Source organism: Phasianus colchicus, chromosome 6 (genome assembly GCF_987193195.1).
Source record: "Phasianus colchicus chromosome 6, bPhaCol1.hap1.1, whole genome shotgun sequence".
Taxonomy (NCBI): domain Eukaryota; kingdom Metazoa; phylum Chordata; class Aves; order Galliformes; family Phasianidae; genus Phasianus; species Phasianus colchicus.
This window is the reverse complement of record NC_143441.1, coordinates 26,063,953-26,077,759: the sequence shown is the minus strand read 5'-3', so window position 1 is coordinate 26,077,759 and position 13,807 is coordinate 26,063,953. Positions and strand designations below refer to the sequence as shown.

The window sequence follows — 13,807 nt, the reverse complement described above, 5'->3', positions numbered from 1 at the left end:
AACAAACAAAAAACATATATACATATATAGATATACTAATATATATAATGTTCTCTTTCAAAGAAATATGGATCAGGTCCAAGGGTTTCTTCAGGAAAAAATAACTGCACAGTTATTATCTTCTCAAAGTATTATTGGTGTATGTGTCTTCTCACAATACTCTGTAAATTCCCAGTGTTCAAACAGCAAAGAAATACTCTAGCAATCAATTCCAATAATCAGGGAAAATAGTATAATTTTCAAAATAGGCCTATTGCTTTGTGAAGTTACAAAGGCCCAGGTGCTGAAGATTCCCAGCTAAATTACACAGCAAGCTGTAGGAATTCAGTTTGGCTATCCTGGGCATCTTTTAAGCTGACAGAACTTACAGTTTAAAAGGGCCTGCTGATGTAAACTTGTGGATAGAATTCAAAAAAAGATATGCTCTCCAAATTAAATGGTTAAGGGACTTACAAAGAAATACAACTTTAGTGGATATAATTTCTATTATAGTGTATAAAAATAACATAAATTAGACATTTTAAATAATAGACTTAAGGGAACAGGAACCTTTTCAGAGGGACAAAGCCTTTGGGAAATGGTGACCTCTCTACAGAGCCATGTGGGTCTGTGGCTGGCTGCTATTCATCCAGCTATTATTTACCTCTCTGAGAGGTGAACAATAACTGAATTTCAGATTCTTGAAGATCATTAAATCCACAATAACAGTTGTTGTCAGAAGTAGAAGACTCCTATAGAGACGTAACAACCAAACAGGGAAACTCTTTTCAAGGCTAAAAACACAGGTGCTAGGCACAAATTACACAATGTATCAGCCTGGCAATTTTCATGTCACTTTGTTAACTGTGGCAGTCTGTAACTGTGGAGTATATTTTATGTCTGCCTTCAGCTGCCGAGCTTACAGGGTTTCTCCTGCTCACTCAAATCTCTCTGCTCCCAAATAAAGAATGTCTAAACCATTAATTATGATATCAGTGTTTAATATATATTGTTGCCCTTTGGCTGAGAGCTCCTCAGTTTTCGGGCATGGCAGCAGGTTAACTTTTATTGTTGTAAAAGAATCAATGACAGAAAGTCAGCTCCATTGTGATTTATTTTCATCATGGACATATTTTTATATAGATTATGTATATGAGTGTTGACACAAAGAGCACTGGAAACCTTAGCTTAAACATGCTAAGCAGCTACAAGAAGGGTCTTTGCTGCTGTCCCTGCAGTTCTCCAAGTATCATCACATCTATTATGAAACTAGGTGACATACCCACTTCAGTAATTGGACATTCAGATGGCAATAGTAAATTTCCTGTCAGCTTGTTCAAAACATTTTCCTGTTGACTAGCTACTCGTCAGTATATCTACTGCAAAATGAACAAGTTCTGATGTTCCAAAATATCCATTTAGTTGTTATTTTAATTTTTAATGATTAATATTGAAAGGGAAAGTGGAAAGGACTAATTCCAGTTTTCAAAGAAATTTAAACATGGGACTGCACTAGTGGCCCTTCCTCCAAGCAAAGACTGTTTTAACCCTGTTGCAGCCGCAGTGTGCAAAGGAATCTGTTATTCCAACACATTGCCATGAGACAGCATGGCTATCCCATTAGAGAGGAATAACGAATGACCTAGAATTACTGAGTCACTGACATTTTCACAAAATACAGCAGTTTCACAATATTCCTAACATTTAGGATTTTTACAGGTTGCCCAGTTCCTCTAGTTTTTCTCCATTATCTACATTTTAAACTAAAGGGAACTGGAATTATTAACTCGGAGTAACCGCAGATGTTTGGAACTCAAGATAGAAAACTTACAAATGCTATTCTCAGTCATTGACAGCACATCATTAGAAAGACAGCCTCCTAAATAACTAACTTGTGGGTTAAAACAGGCAGAAAACATGTACATTCTACCCTAATCATATAAATATTTCATAGGTTGAGTATACGTGTCTGAAAGCAGTGTTCAAAAGAAAAAAAAATCAAAATGAACACAATTAAAATGTATTTCAATAATCAGAGATGCTTTAAAAGAAATTAACATTTATTCCTTTCCATTCTGTAATAGTAATTGGCATAAGGAATACACTTTCATTTACCTCCACGTTGTACAACCCCCCCTCTCTGTCTCCCTCTCTGTTCCATGCAAATGACAATACTAAATAAATGTAACATTTTGACTGACAGTTCAGCATATCTGGCATTGTAAAGACTGGTGAGTGACTGGAGATGAATATATAGGCAGACTTTAGTAGGCAATCCAGCCCCCACAGAAAGGAAAACAAAGACCGGCAAATTAAATACACAGTCTATTCAACTACATGCTTTAATGGACAAATTACATACAGAGTACATAGTATCGCCAGAGGCAAGAAGTGATGGTAAGAGATAAACTGGAAATTTAGGATTATTCACTTCTGTGGAATGAATTTAAAAAAAATACCAAAACGGCTTTAATAAAATGAAATCTCTGTTTGAAAATTAATTAGAAATTGCCTCAAAGTTACTCTGAAGTAAAACTGTTTAGATTCCTAATAGGAAGAGAAATTGAAAATATTTCCTAAAACCACTGTTCTGGTTCAAAAGTTTAGAGCTTAAATTGCTTTCAGTACAGGTCTGAACTTAACACTGCCCTCTTGTGCTTCGTCCTCAAAATACATATTCTTTTATCACAAGATAATGAAAACCAGAGAACAGTTATAGCCTGAAATGCAGCCAATAATTGGTGGGTGGTTTTGTTTGTTTGTTTAAGTTTTGATGAAGTCAGATTAATTTGAAATCAAGTATTTCATTTATTTTAAAAGTTGCTCTCTTAATCTCTTAGCATGACATTTCTATTATGCCCTAAGTAAAACAGTATCAGTTACTACTTTTGTGTCAGACAAAATTTCTTATAAATTCCTGAAATAACTTTCTGTATTTTTTTCAAGTCTGCATACTTTTTGGATCACTTAGAATTTCCATATGTGTCAAGATGAGTGTAACAAAACACAAATAATGTCTGAATAAACAAACAGAAGATAACATTCTGTACAAGATAAAATTAGAGACATGGAAGAAATCAGGCATCTCATTATTTCTGTTTTCTGTGCAGATTTTGTAACATTTTGCAAGTTGCACACTAACCACACTGTAGCACAATTACACTGAGAATTCTGACTTCAAAAAAGGTTGGAGCACTTTTCACTTTCATCAACACATTTTAAGTCTAACATAACACATGAATGGACAGCTAACATAGGATAGTTTTAAGAGAGAATAATTTCCTGTGTATTTAGCTTTAAAATAACCAGCACTGACAGAAATTGGTAAAGTCTATTATTTTCAGTAATATACCAATGACAACTGAAATACAACATTGCAAGACACAAAACATACATTTCCACTGGTACCTTTTACTTCCTCCAATTCAAAAACAAAACTAAAATCCAAAAATTCAAAAAATAAAAAAGGAAAAACTAGATACTCACTACACATAAACAATAGCATAAACCTTATATTGAACATATCTCCTAATATCCTTCAGTAACTTTTCTCAATGATGTAAAATTTCATTTTATCAGTGACATAACTAAATAACATTGAACTCATACACACAAAGATATTTTGATGAGATGATCAGTGCTGCCCTGTTTTCTTCTATCAAGGTACATGCTACTTTAAAAGGAGACAATTTCAAGTGGCAAAAGTTGGCATTTGATAGATTATTAATGTCCTCCATGCACATAAATACAAAATTGAAGAGTCATGGAAGTGGCATGTTAGCAGACTGACTGCAACACTGATTCAGTTAACGCTGAATCTCTGTAACTCACCAAAACTGAGCCCCCATAAAATGTCACTGCCAACATAATCTAGGCATTCTAGTCATTTTTTGTACCCCTACATCCCAAATATTATGGACTGAATAAGGAAAGCTCAGCCAAGGTAATCTGAAGCAACATTCCACATCTGACATGCAAAAGAATAAGCATATGTATGTATATATATATATTCATACTCTATATATCACACAAAAACATATGCGTATGCACAAATGTTTTGATGTAAAAGAAAACTGCAGATAAGTCAAGTTGCTAAAATAGCAGTAGAAGCTTCAAATAAAATGACATTTACAGTGTCAGTTCTTACAGTGTACTGCATGGTTATCAGTAAAACACGATACACAGTTTTATTTGTACATGTAAATAAATAATACCTGTAAATTTCTGCAGCCATTCAGAAGTCTGTAGTGCTGATACATTCAAAGCATGCTCTATGTTTCTCAGTCTGTTCATTTGATTATGTTGCATTTCATTAAATGAGTTCCTGGTAATAATATTAACTGTAGACTTACCCTGGCATTGGTCCATTTCCAGCAAGACTATAAACTTGACGAGGATTTAAAAGGTACTGAAATTTTCTATAAATTCTAAAGAGGTCAAAGAGACAGAAAAAGAAAATTACTTACATGGTTTTGCTGTTCTTGTGCTGGTTTTGTTTGTTTGTTTGTCTGTTTTGTTTTTGTTGGTTTTTGCTTTGTTTGCTTGTTTTGTGGGGTTTGTTTGGTTTTTAAACAAACCAAAGGACCAAAGAAGTTGACTGCAGGGTTTGAATTGCAGGATCTTATTTATACACAATGAAATAAAATGATAAATTTGAACACAATTAATCCCCACAATTGTAGGGATAAAATTAAATGCTATAAACTATTTACAATACAAATACAAATGCTGTATACACAGACAGAAGTAAAACAGGACAAGGGGGTAGATGACAGAAGAAAAGGTGAATAAGAAAAGCATTTGGAAGAGCACTTCGTTTACTATTAAAATAGCTTCACCAAAAAGGAGAGATTTATCCCTGAGATTAATACAAAATTACAAGTAGAATTACAAATTGGTTTTGTAACCCACCAAAAACATCTCTGTAGCTTGAAAAACATCCTGAGAAAGCAAATCTGTTGTCAACTAGAGTTGGATTAAGTTAATGAGAACTCACATCTCTTTGAGATTATATTCAAATGGGAAGAAAATGAAAGAGATTTAAAACTGTTGTTTAAGTTTACATAAAGTAAATTTAATTGAAGTATACCTAATTAAAAATTATCTAAATTATGGGAGGGAAATGATACAGGAAGTAAAACATTGCCCTATCCCATAAAATACCTCCCTATTTCAAAAATATTTCAAAATTTATTTCAAAAAATATTTCAAAAACTGTAACTTTACAAATTTCAGGTTATGTGTCCTAAAAGTAAGACAAATGTTTTCCTTCTTCAGTACAAAGGCTAGAAATGTAATTTCCTCCATTGATAATAATGTTTTACCTCCATGGTTTCTTATGTAGAAGTACATGAGTTTGAGCTCAGAAAGAATGAATACATATCTGGGATCTATGACAATGGTTTGAATTATTAACTCATTTATCTGCTTTTAATTTTAATGCTTATGTCTTTCAAGCTAATTAATATCCTGATGTTTTTTTTAAAAAAAACTTTCTTTGCCCTCCCCATTGGAAGATATCTCCCCTTCTTATTACTGACCTAAGTAAAACAGAAGGATAACAGGAGGTGAATTTATTTTAAATGACTACACAATTTCAAATTCAAGACAACAAAACTGTCTAGACACAATCTATGCGTACACTGAGGGATACATATATATGTATATTGAAGAAATGCACAATTTATAAGATTAGGTGGAAGACAAGAATGTTACAGTAATGAATACAAGCAAATTCATAATTATACATTATTATATTTATATATAATTATATATATTTATTATTAATTATTAATTATTATTAATAATATTTATTATTAATTATTAATTATTATTAATATATATATTATTTATATATAATTATATAAACTGCCACATTCAAACATTTTCTTAACTTCTCAATTATTTAGTATATCAGCTTCTTCATAAAGCATTATGTCCAAACACAATGAATACAGTTTATTCCTGATGCCACTGATGATAGAAAAAGTCAATGTGAAATGACTGGTTTCAATTGCCAGCATGCATACTATTATCAACTGTTGTGATGACAACTGAATCAGATGTTCAACTGTGCATTTACAACACAGTACATTTTCGTTCCATATGAAGTGTCTTACTGATATAAAAAGTTTGCTTTTTAAATTTTTTTGTTAGCATGTGTGAATTGCTTTTCCGTGATACAAAAAATCTACTTGTACTGACTTGTCGCCTGTAGACCTGTTGCCTCTGTATTTAAGGAAGGAACCAGACATTGTTATCTTGTGACTGAAGATTTGCTTAGACAGAGCCATGAGACAACAAACTGGGTAATGCTACAACACAGCATTTTGTGATGGCAATATCAGCTGGCTTATTAAATGGACACTGGCCACTATGGCCTCCAGCTTGCTCTGAACCCATGATAATTCACCAAACAGGTGTGTTTCTGTAACTGTTCATAGGGTTATTCTGTATTAACTAATAAATTCAAGCCAAAATTCAAATCCTAAGTAAAATTTCTTTGTTGTCATTTCCCCCTCTGCCCCTCCGCCCCCTCCCCCTGCACCTCATTAAATCATGCCCAAATCTCATATGAACCCTACAGCAGTTGCATTAGCATAGCTGAGGTGGTAAAAAATTACAGCAGGAGTGGCCAAGAGGGATGGGATGATTCAAGAACAGCTTTGCTGCTGAAGAAACTACTTCTGACTGCTTGGGCTGAGTTAGACTGAGCTACCTTCTGAATTAAAAGATCATTCCTTCACAGACAAAAGAAATGGACAGAAACTGGTAATTTAGTAATTCAGAATTGCAGTAAAGTTGACTGCATTGGAGAAAAACCTGGCCACAGCAGTAGTCTGTGCCATCCAGGAAATGCAACATTTCAGAAGGAGAGCAAAGAAGCCAAAGCCTCCACCTTGAAAGTAAAAGAATACAGGCAATTTCTCCCAGATATAAAACATTTCAGAAAGATCAATTGAAAATGCTTTTGAAACACTGTCTCGATGCTAAATGAAAGATTAGAAATTCAGATTAATCACAGGGTAGAGGGAAGAAATACTCTGAATCACAGTTATTGGAAGACAACAAAGGTCAAAGATAACATCAGCCTGTACTGCAAAGACACTGAACGTAGAGTCAGCAGGAAACGTCAGTGTACGGAAGCTGATCTCCAGTGCATCCAACCGCACATTTGTCAAGGAAACAATTGTTTAAACTCACCTGCTGGTCAGGCAAATAAATTGGAAAATGGGGAAGGGGAAAACAAAGTAATGAGTATGGCAAAACAACAGCATGATTTAGATGCTAGCTATCTTACTGGAGAAGCATTACCCTTAACAATAGCAGTGTTTAGAAACACTACAGCCCATAACTAGTTGCCAGTTGTATATTCTTCTATCAACTATTCTGTCCATGAGGTACGAAGTGCATTCACTGTATTCACTGATTATTGAAAGCTACCATCTTAATTTGTAATATCTTAAACTCAAGCAAACAGGAATGTTAGCTATGAGTGAAATTAATGTACTCTTTTTTTCCTTTTTTTTTTTTTTCTTTTTTTCCCCTAACTAAACGAACCAAGAAATGTTCATTCAGCAATGAGCTTTCACTGAAAACAAGCTACGATGTGATTTGTCCTGAAAGAAAGATACCTGACTGGCTTTGCTGAACTCCTATTCAACTTCATTTTTAATTAAAATCTATTTGTGGTATGTGTGTTTTAAGCTCATCAACTTTAAATCTGATTTGCAACTTTCTTCTTAATAAACATTAAATTACATTTCAGTTCTAATTTATCACATACATATGGATTACACACTGTACTAAACTGTTAAAGTCCAAAATAAACTTGTTTAAATTCAGTTGTATTTCAAGTAATGGGCGATAATATTAATCTATTTAGAAGAATATACAACTGGATTATTTTTATAGTATTCAATTTTTTCAGTTATATCTGAAAATAATGCCATTAGTTTTTAAAAGAGAAAGCTACATAAGAACATGATATTTATCACTATACCTTCTGCAAAAATGGTTTTCTAACAGAATTCAAGCTTTGAAACATACCAGTAAGGTAATCTGTATGACTGTTGACAATAGCTCTGTGTTCTGAATGCGTTCCTTTCTCACCACACCTCTGCTTCAACACTCAAAAACCATAGCGAAAGCACTTAACTTTGTTTCTTTAGAGCAATCCTCAGTCCCTTCCTTCGTGTTTCAGAGATTTTTTTTTTATTAGGGGTGAGAGGGAAAAAATATACAAAAGGAAAAGGCAAGAGTACTTTTTAGGGGAGTACATTTATTCAACTGGTTGTCAGATGGATGAATGCACTCTCTGTAAGTCTAAGGGCAATGAAATGGGTTTTACCATATGGCAAGGCATAAAATCTCATACAGGGAACTGTGGGAACACTGGAGCCTTGACAGTATCTGCAGTAACCTTTCTGTGTTCAATGAAAGTCAATTAGAAATCATAACTCAATTCATCATGATCTCTCAAATAGAGAAAATCCTAAATAAAGACTGGGAAACAGTTCTCAGAAAAATCACTTCGATTTCAATGAATCAAGATAATGAAATTCTCATCTACAAAAATTAATGGCTTTTTTTTCTTGTTTTTTTCCCTCCATTCTCCCACCACCTCCCAGCCTGTTTTGGAAACTGTGTTTTTGTTACAACCTATCCTCTACTCCTACTGATATCCCACCTCTATATACTTCACTGTGTAATACCACTTTAAAGTAATAGTGTTAGTGAATAAAGTGGGATTCTTTTTATAAAAAAAAAATCAGATAACCTCGTGATCAGTCTGGAACCAGTAACAATTGCATCAAAATAAACTGGAGAGTGTCAGACTGCAATTTGTGAATGGAAACAGGAACTCTAACTGGAGAAAATGTTTCAAATTCGCTTTTATGCCAGAGAATATCTAGTATTTCTTGACATGCCTCATGTGTATTAGCTTCATTCAGATAGTGAACTTGAGACCAATTCTGAGCTGGAGACTGAAAGCTATGAAACAGTATTTAACTAACCTATTCCTAGGATATGACTAAATAAGCATGGCTTTCAAATCTACTTCTTATTTATACACTTCCAGACTGGATCCCTGATGTACGCCCTTCCTATCTGAACTCTAAAAAAGGCAAACTGCATGCTACTGCATCACCCCTAGAATGTTCCCAGCTGCCTACCATGACCACCAAATGCTATGTTTGAAACAAGAACGTTTTATGGTCAACTGATGGCTTGTAGTATATTCTTATGATTGCAAAGGTAGGTATGGCGAACCTTTTGGATTAAACTCTTCAACGTTAGTGGCATTGTTGACATTGTTGATATCCAGGTGTATCAGTATAGGGAACAAATAACCAGCTTCTAGATTCTAGCATCTTCTTTCAGAGGACTTTTGAGTGCAGTTTTGGTTAGATGTGCATCAGCTCTGAGAACTGTCCTAACAACAATTCTTTAGCCTCCTTTGTTGGATGGCTTTTTAAGAGACAGTGTTTCAAAGAAGCAGTCTAAAGGAATCAGTAGTAAATTGGTAGGGAAAGTTGACTCAAGAGCTCAATTGTTCAAAGCTTTAGAAACACACTGAATCCTCCTTTCTGGTATTCACATAACCCAGTACCTACGTGTCATCTTCAGCTGGATCTTGGCTAAATGACTAACATTTTCAAGATTTAAAGGATAAGTTACAGCAATGACAAGCAATGACACACACACACACACACACACACACACACACACACACACACACACACAAAAAAAAAAAAACACCACATTCTAATTTAGAAGTTACAATATAAAAGTCAAAATGTAACAACACATCTGCATGCAAATCACACAAAATCATTCAGGGAATATAATTTCTCTTCCTGATGTTAAATGAAACCTAGAGCTTGTTCTGGCTTTTTAACAGTAGGATTTCTAACCATATGCTGGTGCGTACCTCTTCTAAACAGGGCAATGATATGTCAAAATTTGAAGCACACCATTATAAAAAATACTGAAATTTTGGATATCTTTTCATATATGAAGCCTTAAAAATCATTTTAAAACATATTACAGAAATTAGAAGGGAGAGAAAAGAGAGTAAGTCTTACCTTTCTCCTTGTTTCCCACCACTTTTAGGATTGACAAAAACTAAAAGTGGATGAGTGCCTGGAACTGGAGTGATCTAAAAGGAGGGAATAACACAGCCACTCATTAATGCTCTGTTGCATTCTTTTTTTTTTTTTTTCTTTTTTTTTTTCCTATAGCAGACAGAAAGCAAAAGGCTTAATGCAAACTATGTTAAGTTATGTAACCTAGCTGGCAGCAATTCTATAATTATAATAATACTTAATTTATATATATGCATATATATATGAAACTTGTAATTGGTGGAAAAGTAATACATACTAATACAATTAAATACATATATATATATATATATATATATACACACATGTATTTAATGCTAGGTCTCTAATACTGTGATGTCATTTTAACCTGTAATTTCATTGAAACCAATACTGCTATATATTGGTTATATCTGTCAATATCTTCTTAATAGAGAAGAAAACTTCAAATCTAAGAAATGCATGATTGATTCTGACAAAAGAATAATTTCCTATGGAAAAAAACCTATGAAGAAACTGCATTTTGCAGTGAGAAGAGGAAATGACACTGTACTACAAAGGTGAAATAAAGAATGATGAAATCTTAAACTCCACATCGTTGTTTTTTAATTTTTAATAAATGACAAAATTGAAATATTTGATATGAATTCACATGCTTTAAAAATGTTACAAACAGAATAATAATCAGCTCCTCTAAACAGTTTAGAAAGCTTGAAATTTTAAAGGAGAGAAGAAAACACAATAGAAGGACAAACTATGGCTTACAAACTAACTTCTTATTTCAGTGTAATAATAATGATATCAGATGCTATAAAAACCTAAGTGTTCACTGTCATTGCTCTAGGCTGTGAAGAATGTAAAAGGCTTATATAAGTCTAGAGTGTTTAAAAAAAAATATTAAGAGTTTAAAGCCAACATCTCTAAAGTCATACACTTATCAGCTACAGCGATCAAAAAGCTTAGGCTCACTGTTTCAAAATAATGTATTTAAAGTTCTTGCTCAAAATCATTCATCATGACTGCTGAAACAACAAAATCTTTTCATGTGGATGTTCCACAAAATTTAATTTAGGACAGAACCAAGGAACATGACATGTCTTACAGGAATCCTGTAAACACGGGCACGTAGTCAAACAGACATATGAAAGCACTTTTCTTTTAGTAGCATGTATTCAGCAGTACAGTGTCAATTCCATCCATAACTTCATAAACAATTGATCAAATTCTGATCCAATATTTAACACATAATAAGGAAAAGCTCCAGCAAACTTTGGAATTAAACCAAGAACAAAACTAACCCCGGATCAGATTCTGTCACTGTAGATTGTTTCAGTATAGTGGTGCATGTTGAAACATATATCATATTACAGGATGTAGTGAAGTTTGTCATATATTTAATTTTTATCTACTGTTTTAATCAATTTTAGTTATTTAGCCAATTCCCATGATGTTTGTCCCTGTGAACTACGTGTAAACCAATGGTGTTCACTGTGACAGAGATGGACTACCTACTGAAATCCCTTAGGACGCAGGTTAATTAATGAGACTCATCCTAAGGTTATACATGATCTATTACTTCCTCTAATTAGAAATAATAATCCTGATCATTATGCTGGTTAGCTAGAAAGAAGCAAGATGAATGTGCTTAACTATGATTAATTGTCTTTAAGTTGTGCAGATCTCCACTGTCACTAAGTTATCTGCTCACAGCTGTCTGATGGAAGGAAGGATTGGCCATGATACTTTTCTCAACAAAAACTTAGATTTGAACATATACAAAATAAAAATACTTTATTTCAGAACTTAACTATACTATTGCAGGGAAGTTTAAGATCATCAAAAAACAATAATCAAATAAGCAGTTTGTATTCCACTCAATTATAAAATAATGCCTTTCAATTATTTTCTTATAGCTTTTCTAAATAATATAGATTTTTACGTAATGCAATTAAAAGTTTTAGACTGAAAAGGTGAACATTTTCAGGTCTTAATCTAGAAGGATATAAAGGCAACTTCTATGCAGTAATTGGAGAAGTGACTTAATGTTTTTGAGAACAAGCCCACTTGGTTCTATTTTGACTGTGGAATACATTTCAAAATTACAATCTGTGAGTGAAAAAAAACACACCATAACTTTAGCAGTCCAATAGATCTGTCTTTCACTACAGTATCCTTTGGAGTCCACTTAGCTTCCACAGTGACCAGGCTTATGATTACTGTTACCAACAAAATATTTATGAAGATTGCTCTGAAAGTAATGCCTCTTATTTGTTTCAATGGAAACCATAACAGATGCAAAAAGCATATTGACACTATTTGATAGAGCAAATTCTCAGCTTCAAAACACTATTTTTTTCAACAGTCACCATTATTAGTTATGCATTTTCACCTGGGATGTACATGCTGCACTCATAAAAATCTATACCTGACAATGAAATGACAAGCAGTTTCAAAGCTGCTATGATGGCCTTGCAGATAGGAAAATGTTGCCCACAAAGTCCATCTTGTATTGGTCTAGAACGATGGAAGTCAGAAGACTATATCCAGACTATACAGCGGGTGTGGAAGAGCAGTCTAGCCAAGATTGGCAGTGCACTCCATGGTCTTCAAACTGATATGAGGCTTGGCATTATCACGTTAAAAGATAAAATTTGTCGTCTTTCTCCAACCTGACTGGAAGTTTGTGCCTTCATCATATCCAGTGTTGCAATGTAGTGGTCAGAGTTGATTGTATGTCTGGGTTTCAGGAAATGTGGAAGGATCACAACTTTCCTATCCCAAAAGACAGCACATGTCACTTAACCCATTGAGAGCTGCATCTTGAACTTTTCCTTTAATGGGGAAATCATGTCACCACTTGATGGACTGCTGTTTTGACTCCAGCTCACAGTGGTGACATCAGATCTTGTCACTGGTAATGATGCAGTCCAGGAAACTGTCACCTTCAATCTTGTAATGGTTCAACAGGACCTGATAAACTTGTATATTGCATTCTTTCTGTACCTGTGTGAGAATCTGTGGGGCCAACCTGGCACAAACTGATATTCCAACATTGCCACCATTTCCAATGCACTGAAGATAATATTCAGCTACACATACACTTCCATGGTTGTAATCCACTGAATTGTGCAGATGAGTTTATCAACTTGCTTTCCATTTCACTGAGAGACAGCTGCGCGTGGCTGTCCAGAACATGCTTATCATTCACAGTGCTGTTGACACTACTGAAACACATCGCTCACCACTTCACTGTGCTGCCATCCACTGTTTGGTCTCTATAGACGCTCAGTAAGTGTCGATGAATATCAGTGGGTGCCATTTTTTCTGCATGAATGAATTCAGTTTCACATCTTTGCTTCATCTGCACTTCCATGTCAGATGCCATTCTGTCAGGCTGCTGCTCTGCTGCCATCTACCACGTGGCAACAAAATTTAAGGGAATACTGGCAGAAAGGTTCAACTTCTACAGCCATTCCACCAATACCTGCCTCTGACAATGTGGGCCAACATAACAAAATAGGAGGCATTACTTCCAGAACAGGCCTTGCAATTTTTTGTGCAAAGAAGGATTCTTATTACTTCAATTTTATTTAACAAACAATGACTATACTAAGATCAGAAAATTAAAGACATCATTGCAGAATTATCTCTAATGCTATCAGCATAATACGATCCTTTGTAAACAATAATAAATGCAATTACAAATTCCAAGTTTTGGATTC

General features: G+C 34.2%; 1 protein-coding gene across 2 annotated transcripts in view; it reads right to left on the bottom strand.

Moving 5' to 3' along the window:
* DGKB (diacylglycerol kinase beta) overlaps positions 1 to 13,807 on the bottom strand; it is a 339,578-nt gene that overhangs the window by 209,773 nt on the left and 115,998 nt on the right. For both annotated transcript variants that reach the window (XM_090142730.1, XM_090142731.1), the window contains 2 exons: positions 10,068 to 10,141; positions 4,332 to 4,406 (listed from right to left, as the gene is read on the bottom strand). In XM_090142730.1, coding sequence (XP_089998856.1) covers positions 4,332 to 4,406; positions 10,068 to 10,141 — 149 coding nt within the window. The remainder of the gene's footprint in view (positions 1 to 4,331; positions 4,407 to 10,067; positions 10,142 to 13,807) is intronic.